The sequence below is a fragment of the Podarcis gaigeae genome (assembly GCF_964106915.1).
Source record: "Podarcis gaigeae genome assembly, chromosome: 2".
NCBI classification, from domain to species: Eukaryota; Metazoa; Chordata; class Lepidosauria; order Squamata; family Lacertidae; genus Podarcis; species Podarcis gaigeae.
Window position 1 is genome coordinate 71,183,260 of NC_139679.1, and position 17,749 is coordinate 71,201,008.

Sequence of the window (17,749 nt, forward strand, 5' to 3'; positions counted from 1 at the left end):
TTATTGCAGTTGGACCTCTCTCCAGCCCAACAGTCTCACCTGATGGCACCAATGCAGCCTCCAGTTCAAAGGATGCAAGTTGAGGTCACACTATTGGTTCAGCCACAGGTGACCATGAAGTGATGAAAATCCAAGATGGTCAAGTATATCAATACCAAAGTATAAAAGCCTCAACAAATGTCAAATATGTAAATAGGGATGAAGGGAGGAAAATCAATAACCTGTGCCTCACCAATTATGTAGATACTGACATACAGCACAGACTAAAAAAAGACAGTGGTTGTAGGGAGTTTGATCTGGCTTCTGAAATCTATGCATCTGCCCTTGAGAATTCTCTCATTCTCCCTCTTCTTCCCTCCCTCTCTCTCACACACACATTTGCTTCCTCCACAGGAACAACACTACAGCTAACACCTTAGCAAGATCATCCACACGATAAGCAGCCAATAATAATTGCATCAGCACACACAGAAAATGAAATTGGAGAGAAGGGGCAAAATCTGAATGGAGAGTCAACTTTTTTTTAATGCTGGCATTTTGAATGTTGTTCAACTTTTGTGCCCGGATTTTCACTTTTTGAAATATGGTAGCCCTAGGTGTGAGGAATCTTTGGCCCTCCAGATACTGCTGAACTACAATTCCCATCATCCTCAGCAAGCATGGCCAGGGATGATGCGAGTTGTAGTACAGCAACATCTGGAGGGCCAAAGGTTCTGCACATCTGCTTAAGGACAATGATTTGCTGTATAGCTAAGTTGGTTAGAGCATAGTGTTGATAACACCAGGGTTGTAGGTTTGATTCCCCTACAGTACAGTTGCATAGTCCTGCATTGCAGGGGGTGGACTAGATCATCCTTCCTCAGGGGTCCCTTCCAACTCTATGATTCTATGATCAGTTTCCTTATGCAGAAAAACTGAAAAATGAGATAATCTGAAAAGCTGGATAACCAAAAAGACCTGTGATGGCATGGAACAGGTCTGTTTGATCTAGTACAGCCAAGCAAATTATAATGCATGACTTCACCCCAAAGTGTAAAGATAGCACTGATCGAATTCAAAGCCGAACACTCTACTGCTATCAGGGATTTGGCAGTGACAGAAAGTGTGGTTGTATACCACTACAGAAGCATACTGCAAGGATAATGAGGCTGTACACTGCTTGTACAAATTCACTAAAGCAAAGGTAACAACAAAGGATGAAGGTTGGAGAAACAGAGCAAGGTGATGATCTGGCATAGCAACAGAAAGGATGTCACTGCCTCCAGCCATAAGCCTTCCCTGAGGACACCATATCCTGGGGAGGACCATAGTGAGGAAAATTTCAGAATTGTGCCAGGGGAGTCACTTGTTAACTTCAAAAGGCTGAAAGACTCAAACACACCAGTCGCAATGAAAACAGAAGCCTCAAGCTCAATTAGCTTTCACAGAATGAAGGAGTTGGAAGCTGAAGTGGCTGGCAGGGTGGACACAGCCTATCCAGTCTCTGCTTAGTTACCTCCACCTTCGTTAGTCTGTTCCATTGCTGAATGGCTATTACCATTCAGAAGGTTCTCCTGAGTTTCAGCCAAAATCTACATTCTAGTATGAATGTGTATTTATACATTATGCTGTGCTTTGGGTATTAAAATACAAGCTTTCAGGTGTGCATGCACTGAAAGTCTGTGATGCTGACATAAGGTTTTTTTTAAACTATATTTTTAGTTAAGAGGCCTAATCACAGAAGTTGTCATGAAGGTCACAAAGAAACTACAATCACATGTATCACAAATATAATGTGTGAAGTTCTAGACAGACAAAAATGACTAACTCTTGGAGGGCAAACTATCCAGAACAATAGGGTCACAATCTTGGTTGTGGTCCTTTGGTGCTACGGTGTGATCTATTCTTCCACGCCTACCCCTAAAAAATAATAATAATACAATGAAGATCCAAAGATTACAAAATTGCAAAGATTTACATAGATGCCCTGAGAAACTGTAAACAGCAGAGGAGCTTGGGCTGCTTCGCAAGACCCACCCCTCCTTTTACTAAGCCTGCTTCTTTATCTCCCCTTGTAATAGTGCTGCTGGCGCAAATTGCTGCAGCTCTCATGTGCCACTCTGATGCCCAGTCCAAGGATAGCTGTGCAGGATTTTTCTGCCCCCACATGGCACAACAAAGAAACTACATGCCATTCAGGAAAAAAAACCCTTCACTACTGTCCTCCCCTTCCCCTCTCTTCTTATCATCACTCCCTCTTACACAAGCCAATAGGATTTCTTCTTGGTCCACAAAGCTTACCCTTCAGTGTTCACAGGCAGCTTGTAAATAGGAGCAGAAGAGGGTGAAAGTGTTTGCATACAGTGCTGTCGGCTGAAAGATGAAACAACCGACAGGAAAGAGTGATGCTGCTCAATATAACCCAGAAAGGAAGATATCCGGGTAAGAGCTGCTTTCTTTGGCGTTTCTATATGAGATTACAGAGGTGAAGAAATGGGCTCGTATTGGCCCTTTTATGATGAATCTGTACTGGAGTTGCTTAGCCTCAAGATAAGGATCCACTAATGGAAACTTTGGGATCTAAGGACATTTGACTTGGCAAAGCAAAAAATAAATTTAAAAAAATGGATCCAGCTTCTCCCTGGACCAATGTTACTGAAGGAGCAGCCTCAAATAGATGCAAGGTTGGGTTATTCGGAGAGGGACACTTTAGAGGCAAATCCTGTAAACATGCTCAAGGCTTTTGAATCAGAGCTCAAGATGATCTATATAGACATACCTTGTTTTTGAAATTATTTGAGGCAATACCTGCACACAGACTCCTGCCAGTTTCTACAACTACCAAGAGAGGCATGCAGAACAGCAGTTACATGCTGGCCTTTGATTACAGCATATTTCTTAAATGCCTGTTTATTCTGAGTGAGACAACCCAATATTTTAAGGAGCATAATTCAGAGTCTTTAGGCACCATCTGATTTTACCAATTAATTCTACTGTTGCCCTTTCACACATCAGTGTCTTGCAAGAGGATTATACTCAGTGTGAATTTGACTTTGAGAACTTATTTCCATGCTAGTGACAAACCAGGGTGAGCTCCACTGTTACATGATGAATGTACTGACCTTGGCTTTATTTATTTGGAAACTGCTTGGAAAGCTGTTAGTTTTCTTTGTCCTGTGCATTCAAGTCAGCACCTTAAACAACTGCACTCTCAGAAGATGTCCTGAAGTTTGCATTTGTACTGCTGATCTCATGAGTTGTGCCAAGAAGGATCTTGAACAGGTCCCCAGCACCCTGCTTCCCACAGCCACTACCTTGGACCTCAGCTACAATAACATTACTCAGCTTAATGACTACTGGCTGGCTGCCTTACCACGTCTCCTGACCCTCAGGATCAGCCACAACAAGATCCACAATATCACCCGGCAAGTGTTCCACAATGCCACTTACATTGTACACCTGGACATGTCTTCCAACTACCTGAGCACTGTGGAGAAGTATTACTTTGATGGCCTTGTGAAGTTGGAGGAGCTCTTGCTATACAACAACAAGATTGTACAAGTCGATCAAAATGCTTTTGTCAAGTTAATCAGATTGCAAAAAGTCTACCTGAGTTGGAACAGGCTAACAAAATTTCCATTTGAGTCCATTCAAAGACTTGAACACCCATACCTGAGAACCCTGGATCTGTCTGCTAACAACCTAAGCAGCATTCCAGTTCAAGTAATAGCAACTTTGCCTGGGTACATAAAAAATGGCTTGTACCTTCACAACAACCCTGTGATATGTGACTGCTCTCTTCATCTGATGCTCCAGGAATGGAAGCACCGCGGTTTCAGTTCTGCGGAGGATTTTGTAGAGGAGCACACCTGCAAAGCTTTCCCCAATGTGCCACGTTCCTTAGTCAACACCTTCAATTACAACAAGTATATTGGAGATTGCTCCTGGAACCAATTTGACATTCCCCAAATCCTCTGCCAAGTGGGAGAATCCTTGGTAATAGACTGCAACACGAGCCTCCATAATGACAATACCACAAACTACAGATGGATCTCTCCTAGACATGAATTATTCATGTACCCTGAGCACAGTAATCAGGAACATCAACCTTTCAGAAATGGAAGCCTATTGATCAGAAAGGGTAACCGTTCCCATTCCGGCGTTTATGTGTGCATAGCCATCAACGAGCTCCAACAGATCAACCAGACGTTTGAAGTCAACATCACATTTCAATACCCCAAACCACCCGAGTCTTTCAATACCGGCCTCACAACCCTCTTAGGGTGTGTTGTAACTCTGGTACTTGTCCTCATGTACTTGTACCTCACACCATGTCGCTGCTCCAAGTGCTTCAAGAAGCCCGCAAGCCCCCCTCCAGACTGCAGCGCCCAATCGTCCATCCTTAGTACCACCCCGCCAGCCACAGATGGGCCAAATCGCAAGATCAGCGCAAACAAGCATGTTGTTTTCCTAGAGCCCATCAAGGAAGCCCAGAATGGCAAGGTCAGGTTGGCCGTCAGCGAGGACTTTCCAGAAGCTAAAAGCCCCAGACTCTTACAGCTCAAGCTGGACAGTGAATCAATCAGCTCAGTCTTTTCAGATCCTCTCATCATGTCCTATGAGGAACGAGAACAGACACCGGCAGATGGATAGGAAGCAATCCACAGGAAGGATGCAGCCAAGGTGGAGAGTGGGGAAGGAGTGGGGTCAAACCCCATATCCATTGTGGGAGGGAGAGGGAAGACAATATATATTTACAAAGCATCTCCTCACTGAAAAGCACCGAGGAATTCTCTTCATGTCCCTTGCATGGACTACTGTGGTTTATTCTTAATTTCCTTCATCTCCCCTAGAAATTATGGAGGCCTTTTCTTCTAACAATTCTAGTCTGACCGTCCCAGAATCCATTTATTATGCACAACAGAAGCAAACGTCTTTTGACAAAAAAGAATCGAATGCTCTTTACACATCCCAGATGACTACAGCCTGCTCAGTAGTAGAGACAGTAACTTGTAGCAGACAGTACCATCCCCCTTTAGAAAACTGCTGTGGAATACAAGATTGTGTAATGGCTTTGACTTTCAGAGAATAAACATTTGCTATATAAGCAAGCCTGTTTTTATTTCTGGAGAAGAAAGAGTGCCCTTGCTGGACCAAAGAGGGGGGCATTTCTTACTTTTTAAGTGCTTTAGTCAGCTACTGCTTCTAATATTAATTTGGAAAGTAGGTTCCCGAGCCCATACTTTTCAACTTACTTCTAGGCTTCTTGGAACAAGTCATAGCATGGCTAAAAACTGAAGCAAGGCTCCCTTTACAGAGGTCACAAGCCCTGCTCCAGATGACCACCTCGCCCTTTGGGATATGTGCAGTCAGCCACGTAAGTGTCAGAAACTGTAAGAGTCAGTCTTCTGCTTGAATCAGCTTAACAAAACTGCTTGGTATTACTAGACACACTGCCTGCCCCTTAAAAGCACCTTGTTCTGGGTTTGCTTTTAATGAGGAACCTTTTCCCCAGGTTGAATTCTTCGTATCTACAATAAAATTCTAATAGCTCGGGCATCCTGTGCTTTTGGATCACTGTGACAGAAAACAAAAATCGGTGCCAGAAAATTATCCTTGGGTTAGACTTGAGAAGGGCAAATTATTTATTTTGCTGTCATCACAGCAGAGGGGAGTTTGATCCCAGAAAGGGTTAAAAAGGATGCTATTCTAGACACAGTGCTGATGTTGTGTTATGTTTTTTAAATGCACAATTAACCTATGGCTGGCCAATTCAGATAACTGGATTAGATAGACAAGAACACTGCTGTGGTTAGTGTACCTTTTTATATAACTTAATATAGCCATTAAAAGTTAACTTTGTTTCTCCCCACCCACCCCTGCCCCAAAAGCTGCTGTAAATAATCAAATTCAGGAATGCATTAGATTATTCATGCACCTAGTGTAATTACAACAAGCCAGCTCCGCTCCGCTCCGCTCTGCGCTTAAATGAACCATCTCCCTGCCTTTTTTCTCCTTGAGAAGGGCAGATGTGCTTGGGAGAACGAAGCATTTAGCTATTTTGGTAGTACTTTAATCCATGTAATGATAATAATTGTAACCTGGGGGTAGATTTCCTCTCGGGTTACATTTAAATAAAAACTCCCTTTTATTTTAAAATGTTGTTGTCTGCATCTGAAATTGTCTTTGCCCTGCAACGGTGTGAGACAGTGCAGGCTTCTTCTCCGTTGCCTGTGGCCAGGTAAAGCTCCATATACAAAGTTCTAGTTCTTTTAACACAAAAGGAGCTCAAATACCAGTCTAAACCCAGCTACTCTAAATATTACAGATGTCTCTGATATTAAAACCAAATTACAACACAGTTTAATTTTGGCACAGTAAATGAGGCTGGAAGGTGCAAAGAAAGAAATGCAACACACAATTCTAAGTCTGTGGGCAAGAACTTGACACATTATACCCAAACAAATATTTACATGTATGTGTATGTGGGGGGGGGGGTCAAGACTGAGGAAGGAAGAAAACATATGAAATTCCATTAAAACTAATTTCTGCAAGGCTTGGTGCAAAAAAACCCACAAGGATCCCCCCCCCCCAAATGGGCCATCTCTTTGGAGCAAAAGAAGATAGAATAGAGTGGTTTCTCCCTTCTAATACTTTGGCTTGCTTACTTTGCACACATTCAGACACTGTTTTACCTTGCAAAGATACTCTTCCAGGAGCCATAATATCAAACTACATTTGGCTTTAATCCCTTCTCCCGATGGCTAGTAGTTACTATACTACATTATTTCATTACAGGCTAGCTATACTGCAGCCCAAAGTACAGCTTGAAGACTGAACAGAAAACTGGGCTAGATAAGTTGGCACACACCAACATGAACATTACACAGCAAACTATGCACTGCCAGAGGTTCTCACAAACTTGTATTCTGGACAGCCACAAATGTTGTTGACGTGAGGCTAGAAAAATCCAGGGAAGATATTAATATCTTCCAAGATCATCTGGGTCGGGGTGTTTCTAAACCAGAAGCTAAGAAAAATAACCAAGATTGTTTATTCTATTAACATTTCTTGCTTGCATCTTGCGAAGCATACATAGCCACTGACAATCCTGAATCAGGATTCCTGATATTCAAAACATAGAAAGATGTGGATCTTTAGTTTGGCCATATTTTTATGCTGTGGTTCTGCACGCCAGGGTCAAAGCAGAATATGGGGAAAGCAGCAGGAGATGTCAAGCCATGATTTCTAGAACTTGAGATGCTCTATGCTGTTGAGATGCTCCTACTGTGCTGTCTGTGGACAGAGTCAACCTGAGCCTGGGAAGAGTAGCACACCAAGCAACTGTCAGAGACAGCAGCATTTTGTATCACAGCCCTACTCCCCCCAGTTCTTTGCCAGGAAAAAGCTAGTAAGTCACTTGACACAAATCAAAACTGAATGAAGCAACATTTGCTTCTTTTCATATGTGCACATGCCAAACAATATTTAGCTCCTTAAAAAATCCATATTTAAAAACCAACTTGTAAATGGATAGGCATTGAGGTAGTTAAGATACAAAAACAAGTAACAAGAGATCAAAGCAGCAGCATTTTTTAAAAACCTATTTATCCAATTTTGGAGGCTAAGAAATGTGTGGTTGGGAGTTTTTATTTGTTCTAATCTGTTCATAAATCATAAAATTACTGCTACATAACCCAAACCTTGGGATGAAATGGGGTAGACTACCAAAAAACAACAACAATTTTTACAATTTATCTTTTATCCAGCAGGAAAGGATGTAGGAATGCATTTGCTGCTGCTGACTAACAAATCACAACAGACATACTGAGCTTCAGGGCAGAAATCTTAAAGTGCAACCTAGTTCAGTACTACTCACTCCCAGGTAAGTCTACATAGGATTGCAGCCTTAGCTACTGAGAAGCTAATCCCACAAGAAAAAAGGCAGAGGAGGAGTGGTGCTCATATTACTTACTCCCATGGCTGCTCTCATAGATATTCTCAAATTGAGAATAAAAAAGGCTACAGTTTTTGTCCACTGAAGTGCTCCTTAGCAAAGAAAGAAAGAGGGGGGAAGTCATCGTGATACATGCAATAAAATGGAAATTAGTTGTTCTGTCTGTCTGTCTATATCTAGCTAGCTAGCTATCATTACTTCTAGTCAAAGGAAATAAACTGTGCAGATACTACAATAAAGTGCATAAAATTCTTCAATAACTTTCATGTTATTCTACAGTATTCCTCACTGCTCTACAGTAGACCAGGGGATCAGTTAAATTTCAGAACCTCTTAATGAGTACAGTCATGAATTTCCAATTACCAGCACTTTACAAAAAAATCAGTCTGCTCTCTGGGACTGCCCCTTCTCCTAACTACAGACAGAATTCTCCTTCAATCACAACATCATCCTGCATTAAAATCTGCCTGTGAATTATGGCCAATGTTCTCAGGCCCTGCTCACATTCCATCAGCAAGAGAGATGATTGGTAGAGGCACAAGACTGTGTCTTTTCAGTAATGGAACCCCCATTGTTGAACTCATTCCTAAGGAAGTTAAACTTCTTTGATGTCTTTTGCACGAACCGTTAAGATTCTATTCTGTCAGACTTTTAGTGCATTTTAATTCATAGCAGCTGTAGATCTAGCTTCTAGCTTTTGAACGTCCACTGGTTGTGATGGGATTTGAATGGTTCAAAGCTGCCTTGAATTGGATTGGAAGGCACTATATAAAAATGTTTCAATATACAGTATAAGTACACCTTTCTCCCAGGCCAGATTGTGCCTGACCCCAAAGACCTTCACCACAATGCAATATAATAACTGAAGACACAACTAAGCATAGAGAAGACATCCCATGGTGTTCCTGTATTATCCAACCACCTAATTTAGACAGAGAGCAACAAGTGAAGGGCCTCACTCAGCTCAGAGGTTGAACACATGTTGTGCATGCCAAAGGGCTCAAGTTCAACCCCTGGCATTTCCAGTGAGGGCCGGGAAAGACTCCTGCATGCCTTGATGGAGAGATGCATATCAGTCTGTGTAGACCAGGGGTCATGACCTTTTCTGAGCCCAAGGACCACATTCCGTCATGGACAACCTTATGGGTGCCTAATCCCATTGGTGGGTGTGCCAAAGGCAAAAGTGGGGTGAGCAACAGGCGGGAGCCCTACGAACACGTCTCTCCATCCAGGCATCCAAAAGGCACTACGGCAGTTCAGGAACAAGCAAAAGCACATGGGGAGGTGTGGAGCAGGGCTGATGTGATGTGTGACCTGTGAAAGGGGTTTGTGCTGGGTAGAGTCTCAAAGCCTCATTAGAGAGGTCTGGAGGGTGAATATTTGGCCTCTGAATCGGAAGTTCCATAGCCCTGGTGCACACAATACTGAGCTACATGGAATATTCTGAAGCGGCATAAGGCAGCTTCTTGCATTCCTACAGAATGAAGAAGGTAGGACAAACTATCTTATGTCCATTAGGAAGAACCGGACATCTGCAAACAAGTCAAAACCCCTGTTTCTCCACAAAGTGGCCTTCGAGCCACATACCTACTGGGAAGTAGAAGAGCGGTTCCATTCTAAGTGACTGTGCCCACTCTACACCCATAAAAAAAGGATGAGAAAGCATGAAATACTATCCACATGCTCGCTTCTACACATTTCTTCAATGGGAAAACAATCTCATAGCTAAGGAGATGGCCAATTACTCAGAGGCAAAGTTCAGAGATCATGCTAGAACCCAAATTGGCACCATGTGAATGAGCCTTAGTAAGGGCATGTAACCCCCTGCCCCAGCAAAGAGTGGTTTGGAGGCAAAAGTTTCTGTTTTTGTTAATGACTGGTTATTTATTGCTTTCCAGAGCAGTTTCCCTCATCATTAAAAGCAACCCAATGTTTCTGAAAGCACATGCTTCATTCCCATCTGAATTAATCTTTAATTTAAGACACCCAGCAATGAGGTTTGTTTTCAATCTAAAAAGGCAAATGAAAGCATAAGTGCATCTATGAGTGCATTCCGCCACCTGTGCATTGCCTAAAGACACCCAATCTCAATGCCTTTGATGCCTTCTGACCAGAAAAGGGTGTTGCTAAACCTTCCCAGCTTTGACCTGCTAAGAACATAAACATAAGGACATCCCTGCTGGATCAGGCTAGGCCTATCTAGTCCAACATCCTCTCCTTACTCTTGATAGCAATCCCTAGCTAGCAGGACCAGTGGTCAGGGATGATGGGAAATGTAGTCCAAAAACAACTGGAGACCCAAGTTTGGGAAACCCTGCTCTAGATCAGTGTTTCCCAACCTTGTGCCTCCAGATGTTTTTGGCCTACAACTCCCATCATCCCTAGCTAGCAAGACCAGTGGTCAGGGATGATGGGAGTTGTAGGCCAAAAACATCTGGAGGCACAAGGTTGGGAAACACTGCTCTAGATAATCCATGAACAAGTTAAACTAGCACATCCCAAAACTCTACTTTCTACTACCTTCCATTGTTAGAACTTTACACTTATTCCTACTCTCTGCTTCCTTTTTCTTAACCTCATCCACAAAAGAACCTCTCCTCTTATTCCATGACTTCTAAGATTACTCAGAAGTCTTTAGTGAGATACTTTGTCAAAAGTTTTTTGAAAGCCCAAATACATAATGTCAAATGGATCACTTCTATCTAAGTGCTTGTTGATACTCTCAAAAAACTCTAATAGGCAAATGAGAGAAAACTTACACTTGCAGAAACCACACCGGTTCTGCTTCAGCAAGACTTACTTCTGGTATATGCTTGATTACTCTGTCTAACAATGCTTTCCTTTTTTTCTGGAACAGATGTTAAGCTAACCTCACATTTTAAGAGGAGAGCCCCAATGCTGCCTCATTTGTTCCATGGAGAGCAGTAGCAGACATTTACAACAACGAGCACCTAGGTGGCACTCGTCATGATGTCCCGTTGTGCCAGAAGCAGTTTAGTCATGTTGGCCGCATGACCCGGAAAGCTGTCTGTGGACAAACATCAGCAATCTCGACCTGAAGCGAGATGAGTGCCAGTACCCCATAGTTGCCTTTCACTGGACTTAACCGTCCAGGGGTCCTTTACCTTTTACCATCCCTAATAGTCCAAAATTAACTTACATATTCATTACGCACCATTCTTCTTAAGGTGTGTATAAAAGCGCCCCCATGTGGTAAAATCACATTTTTTTAGTCCTTGAAACCCCTGGTTTATACCCTTCTTTCACCACAGGAGGGCACCTTTGTCTTATCATTAACCACAGTGCCAAATGTGTGAACTCACTCTGTGACAATACAAAATTAAGCATATACCATCACCTGCTCTGAGCCCTTCGGATAAAACAGCACAGTACACAAATGTCTGCCACCAAGCTCTCCACAGTTTAGTTTAAATTTTCCCTTTAAGCTGCTGTTCTTACAGTGGCCAAAATTATGCCGGGGGGAGCCTGCAAGGAGCAGAAGAAAGCAATATAAGGGCATCCAAAGAAAACCACATAACATGGATACAGATAGGTAGCCATGTTGGTCTGCCATAGTCAAAACAAAAAAATTCCTTCCAGTAGCACCTTAAAGACCAACTAAGTCAGTTCTTGGTATGAGCTTTCGTGTGCATGCGTATCTGAAGAAGTGTGCATGCACACGAAAGCTCATACCAAGAACTGACTTAGTTGGTCTTTAAGGTGCTACTGGAAGGAATTTTTTTGTTTTGCACATAACATGGAGTGAAATAGCCAAGCTTGGCAGATTGAAAGAAACCTTTTGCATCAATAAAATCAGCTGTTTTGCTACAACCACCTAGGTAGCCTCGTTAACAGCAGCTGCACTTAAAGAGAAAATTTTTCAGAGTTCAAGAGGCTTAAATAGACAGAAATCCATCATTAAAAATTGGGGTTGCCTTAGTAAAAATCCAGCTTCTCTGACAAAAAGGACTTTGAAAGCTTAATGAATGTCCCTTGGGAATGGACTCCGCCGTCTCTTAGCAAACACAACAGCAATCGAGAACTCACACTGCTGCCAAGTTTGGTGTTTCTAAACTGCCTATACATCAAGCTAATGGGTCAGCATAAAACACTTACGTTTTACCAAGAGAAAGCAAGAAGTTGTTGAGTCATTCTGCCCCGGCCCCCAGCTCTACTCAGCACAAAAGTGGTTGTTTTGTAGAGAGATTATTCCTAAAGAATGAGAGCTGATGGTTCCATTTTCTACTAATGCTCCATATTTAGTAAGCCACAACAGAAGAGGAAATAACTCTACTTTAGCCAAGGACATGAATCAGACTATGGAAATTGGACAGTGACATCATGGACCAGAAACAACCAAATAATAGTAGTAGTAGTAGTAGTAAAATAATAATAATAATAATAATAATAATAATAATAAATGTTACAACAATTAAAACACAATATTAAACAACTAGTTGCTCTAGCAGGTACTAGCACAATGAGTCCTGCTAGAGCAATGGGGACTGCCCCACTCTCCTCCACCCATGGGTTGGTAGGGCAGTTGGGAGACACCCAGAACAGGGCACAGAAGGAGAAGAGGGGGAGATCCGTTGCACCAGGGAAGCTGAAATGCTTGCACTAATGGAGCAATCGCTTCAGCACTACTTTGAATACCACCCTATGCCTTTGACCAAGAGTCACTCTTGCAATTCCTGCATTTCTGTCAAACTAATGAGGGGAAAGACAAAACCTGGCAGCTGAACGGCAGCACGGCAGCACAATCTGCACTCCAGTCAGATAGCCTGTCTCTCTCATGCCCAGGATGTACAGTTAGAAAAGGCAAGTTCTGAACCAGCTCTTCTGTTAATACCTTATAAGCAAAAGACGTCTGGCTGCACCAAACCCCATTTATAATCAGTGGCTGGTATGTCAATTTAGCAGTACAGGGCAATTTACACTGCAGCTCCTCATACAGACCCAGTAGCGGACAGTGGGGTAGCAGCACTTCCCTGACCTCCATTTGGTTGTGTCACGACTGCTTACTAGGAGATGGAGGGGTGAGGTGACAGTGAGGTAGGCATGGTGCAAATGCACCAGGCAGGAGCACCAGATAACTCTTGAGTTTGAACCATGCCAACCTTGCCACTACCTTCTCCTTCCCCTCTACCTCTTAGTAAGGAACAGTGACACAAACAAGGTTAGGTAAGCACTACCACGTCGTCCGCTACTGCATAGACCCCTGTCAGTGATACTCTATTGATTAGCAATCACATGCGGTACCAGAGTTAAGTGATGGCTGACCCACATTAACAGCACTTAGTCGCCAACACAGACAATCCATATAACAGATCAGTCCTGCTCTACCAGGTTGTTCTTTGACTGAATTGTACATCTGATATGTCTACAAAGGGAGTTATTAATTTCACCAGGTGTGAGGCAAAGGAGAACTACCAAATGCCAGATTAATGCAATGAGATTGTAATTAATTAGTGTTCTGAACACTTTGAATCTTCAAAGGTTTTTGCAAACATTTGTTAATCCCCAGCACCAGGAGAGAAACAAAGCTTCTGTGATCACAGGATCACCCCAGGACAAAAAGGGCATCCTCGTCCTTATCAGGAGGAACAGCCCATGCACAGAGAATATATGCTACAATGCTGGAAGCAGACTAGCTTTAAAAGCCTAATTATAAGAGTAGAAAGAGGCTGAAGGTCGCCAACTACCAACATTTACATTGATATATTCTGCTTTTCCTGATTTCCCCTGAAACTGGAATTTCCCATTTCTCAAAGTTCTATAAGCTTCACCCCCCAATCCAGCATGTTGAGCAAGTTAAAACAAGCTCTTCATTTGACATTTATGTACTAAATGAAACCCTGCCCCATCCTGCTCCCTGAGTAGACCTCACTATCCAGTAACTCTAGAGCACCTCAGTCCCTTTTAGAACCAATTAACCCTGAGCACTCGGTTAAAGATCTACTGTCAAGGCTGTAGAGATGCAGAACTGGTGTCTGCACCTAGTAATGGCTTGGATGGGGGCCAATAAACTGAAGCCAAATCTTGACCAGATGACAGAACTATTTCTATACCTTCATCTGAATATCACAGGGAGGTTTACAATATAAAAACACAAACATACATACCACAAAACCATTACAACAAACAAAAACAATAACCCCACATAGTTTAAAAGGCCATAAATTGCTTAATTAGCCAAAGGCCCAGGAAAACGTACTCTTTGTCAATAAATGTTAATATATACTGAAGATATGCAGTGGATGGAATTTCTGGACTCCTCAAGCTAGTGACGGAGCAGAGAACGTCTAAGCATTGATTCAGAACACCATATTGATATTTTTTATGAATAGCAGAAAGCAAATATTTTTATAAATAATATAGTCAGATATTATAAGGGCTAAATGGTCTCCTATGCACAAACTTAGGAAGAAAAAACCAAACTGATTACCAGTTTAGAACTAATCACACTGTGCACAAATGTGAGCTTTGCAGTTGAGCCATTTTCCTCCATATTTTTAGCCATAGGCTAAAGTGTCTGATGTTCTCTGAAAGTTACAGCTTATGAATACATATTTATTCAGAGAACATTTCAGATGTTTTCAGAGTAATAACTATGAATGGCACACAAAGTCAAAACATGAAGATTATTTTCCTCTGTTCTTCAAAATATGAGAGCTCATCATAGGTGCTTCATTTGGCAGAATTACGATTAGCTGGGAATGTTTAGTCTGGGGAAAAAGGACACTGAGAGGAGATCTGAGAACCATCTTCAAATATCTGAGGGGCTGTCACAGGGAAGATGGAGCAAGCTTATTTTCTCCTGCTCTGAAAGGTAGGACTCAAACCAATGGCTTCAAGTTACATGAAAGGAGATTCCGACTAAACATCAGGAAGAACTTTCTGACAGTAAGAGCTGTTCAACATTGGAACGGTCTCCCTCGAAGGTTGTGGACTCTCCTTCCTTGGAGGCTTTTAAGCAGTGATTGGATGGCCATCTGTCATGGATGCTTTAGCTGAGATTCCTGCATTGCAGGGGGTTGGACTAGACGACCCTTCAGCTCCCTTCCAACTCTACAATTCTATGATTCCTTGCCCTTCTAACTGCAGAAAGCAGCTCACACCCTACCTCCTTTCCATAACAAAGCTCTTCTCCTCATATAATTTACAATTCCCACCCACTGCTGAACATTCCTAATTAAATTGGGAAAGCCTAATGATTATTGTCATCTGTCCAACAGCAACACTTTCCCCCAACTTTAGATATATGAACTGAAATGGGAGCCATGTGATGCCCATCTCAAGATGCATTACATTGCTCCTGCAGCTTTGTAATCACACTGGGGTATGTGCTGACAACAGCACGGGCCAGTTAAGACAAGAACTCAATAGCTGGTGACTGATCACAGCCATGGCAACCAGCAAATCGCTAGGATGCACACTCACATGCCTGCCTAAGACTATCATGCTGACATATTAGCTGTGTGTGTTTTTTCCAAGAGGACAATCTGCCAGTGGGACAGAACATCTGTCAAGTGCAACTCAAGATGCAGAGAATGAGGCATGTGGAGGGTGCCAGTTTCCATAGCCCTTATCCAAGGCGCAACTGAGGACCCATGGGACTCTCTTCAATGTTAGCACAAGCAGATCAAAAGAAACTGATTCTCCAAGCAAAGGCTATGCTTTGTATTGTGGTCTATTGCCCAATGGGGGTGGAGGTGGAATCAAAACTCCTATTAGGCATGCCTAAAGCAGCTCTTTGAATTGCCAGGTCATTATGTATTTCTAACCAGAGTTCTATAAGTCCACTCACGAGAGGACATGCTCCCTCGCCCTATACTACATGCCCAGAACAAAGATCCTATTCCTGCTGGGTTTTTGCAGGAGGTAGCAGTAGTGAGGTGCTACTGGTGCTTCCTGCAAAAGCCCAGCATGAGAGAAGCAGCGCCCTTCCTTCTTCCAAGGACAACTCAAGGGAAGAAAGTTGGAGCAGCTTCTCTCCCTTCTTGCTAGGCTTCTGAAGGAGGGTGGCAAGTGAGGAGAACCACCCTGAAGGGAATGATCAGTGGCAACCATAAGTTATGGTTGTGTAATTAGCCACACCAAGACTCGGGGATCCCCTTTGCAAACCCCTACATGGGAGATCCCCACTTCTCAATTCTGTATGCCTGCTTTAGACATTATTAAGGCCTTTCAGTATAGTTGTCATGGTCTGGAAATCATAGGAATTTATAGTAATATAACTGAGCTCATTGAAAGGGATAGCATGTAATTGTCACCAGCCCAGTTTTCCAGCCAGCCCCAGTTAAACAAACATTCTGATAAGTTTAAATGCCTCCCAAGCCACAAAGAGTTTGGTGAGCCACTGATTGCTCACACCCCTGGCCCAAGGTCTCTCCCAGTATGCCTTCTTGTTCTCCATATACCAATCTTGAAAAAGTGATGTCTAGAAGTGGTTAACACACTTGTATAGAAACAAGATCATCCGGAATACCACATCTCATTCTGGCACACATACCTCCAGAATAGATTCCAAAATAATTATCAAATAAACAGCAATTATCAGACTTCACTGGAAGAAAATCAGTACCATGACAGTTAAACTGGCTTAAAGCAGTTTCACTTTGTAGTGTAGATCAGGGTTTCCCAAACTTGGGTCTCCAGCTGTTTTTGGACTACAATTCCTATCATCCCCAACCACTGGTTCTGCTAGCTAGGGATGATGTGAGTTGTAGTCCAAAAACAGCTGGAGACCAAAGTTTGGTAAACCCTGGTGTAGAAGAATCTTTAACAATCTTTAGTGTAAGTTTGTTAAAGAGCACAATGTATGCTGCAGTTCAGCCTAATACTTTGGGGCTGCTTAAATGATATCCATTTAGCAACTAAATGTTCACAGTGCCCCCTTCTGGTCTGACAGTAAGTCAGCAACTGGAGTTCTTAAAGGCACCCAGACCTTTTCCATCTAAACCAAAGCAGCTCAGCCTTCCATAGGAAAGTAACTAGTTGGCACTATGCCTGGCATTGCAGAAGAATGGGACTTCTAATCAAATGTACCATTAGTGCACGGCAGGTACAGGTCTGCTATGAGGATTTCTACCGGGGGTATCTACAGCAAGTAAACTGAAGAAAAAGTAATGTAAGTAATCAATTGGTGTGATGCAAGTCTCCCCTCTTCAGATGATCTTTGCAAATCAGCTGAGGGAGGGATAATTTGCATCAACAGGAGGCTGCTAAACTGGAAGAAGAGGTTTAAAGCCTAGCATCATGCTTTTCTCTTTCTTTTTCCTGTCACTGCTAAAATTGTTGGGGGCTTGGGGATCAGAAAAATTTGCAGCTGGAGATCAGCCATCCCTGTTATAGACTCTGTTAATTGCCCTAGGCCCTTGAAAACTCTTCATTCATCCATGCATTTCTGCAAAAGCATCTCCATTACGATTTCATAGCAATTACAGCTATGAAAATACTATTGTTCAAGTCACGGAGTTAAGAGATAAAGACCCTAGATTCACGCTCCCTCCATAGTCTCCCAACAGAACAAAACCCAATCCCTCTTCGATGAAAGCCAGCAGCATCAAGAAGCTACAGATCACAGAGACGGTAATTAGCCCCATTCCCATCCACTGTTCATGCCTCAGAAACAATTTAGAAGTTATATGATACAACAAAAGTCCAAGGGAGGCCTCTATAATGAGCTGCAATCACTGCTGAGAAAAGGACCATATTTCACTACAATTAACAAACAAATATCTGTTGGAGGTTATTAAGCAATGTGCTGTTTTCACTTGGAAAATGCAGCCTACTCTGTCCTCAGGCTGT

At 42.6% G+C, this 17,749-nt stretch overlaps 2 protein-coding genes across 5 annotated transcripts in view; one reads left to right on the forward strand and one right to left on the reverse strand.

The window, feature by feature from the left end:
• The window catches only part of RNF123 (ring finger protein 123), an 87,495-nt gene that overhangs the window by 17,832 nt on the left and 51,914 nt on the right, over positions 1-17,749 (reverse strand). The window lies entirely within an intron of this gene.
• On the forward strand, positions 2,292-5,536 carry AMIGO3 (adhesion molecule with Ig like domain 3). Its single transcript, XM_083726170.1, has one exon. It carries the CDS (start codon positions 3,049-3,051, stop codon positions 4,630-4,632), a length of 1,584 nt encoding a protein of 527 aa, XP_083582296.1. The 5' UTR covers positions 2,292-3,048; the 3' UTR covers positions 4,633-5,536.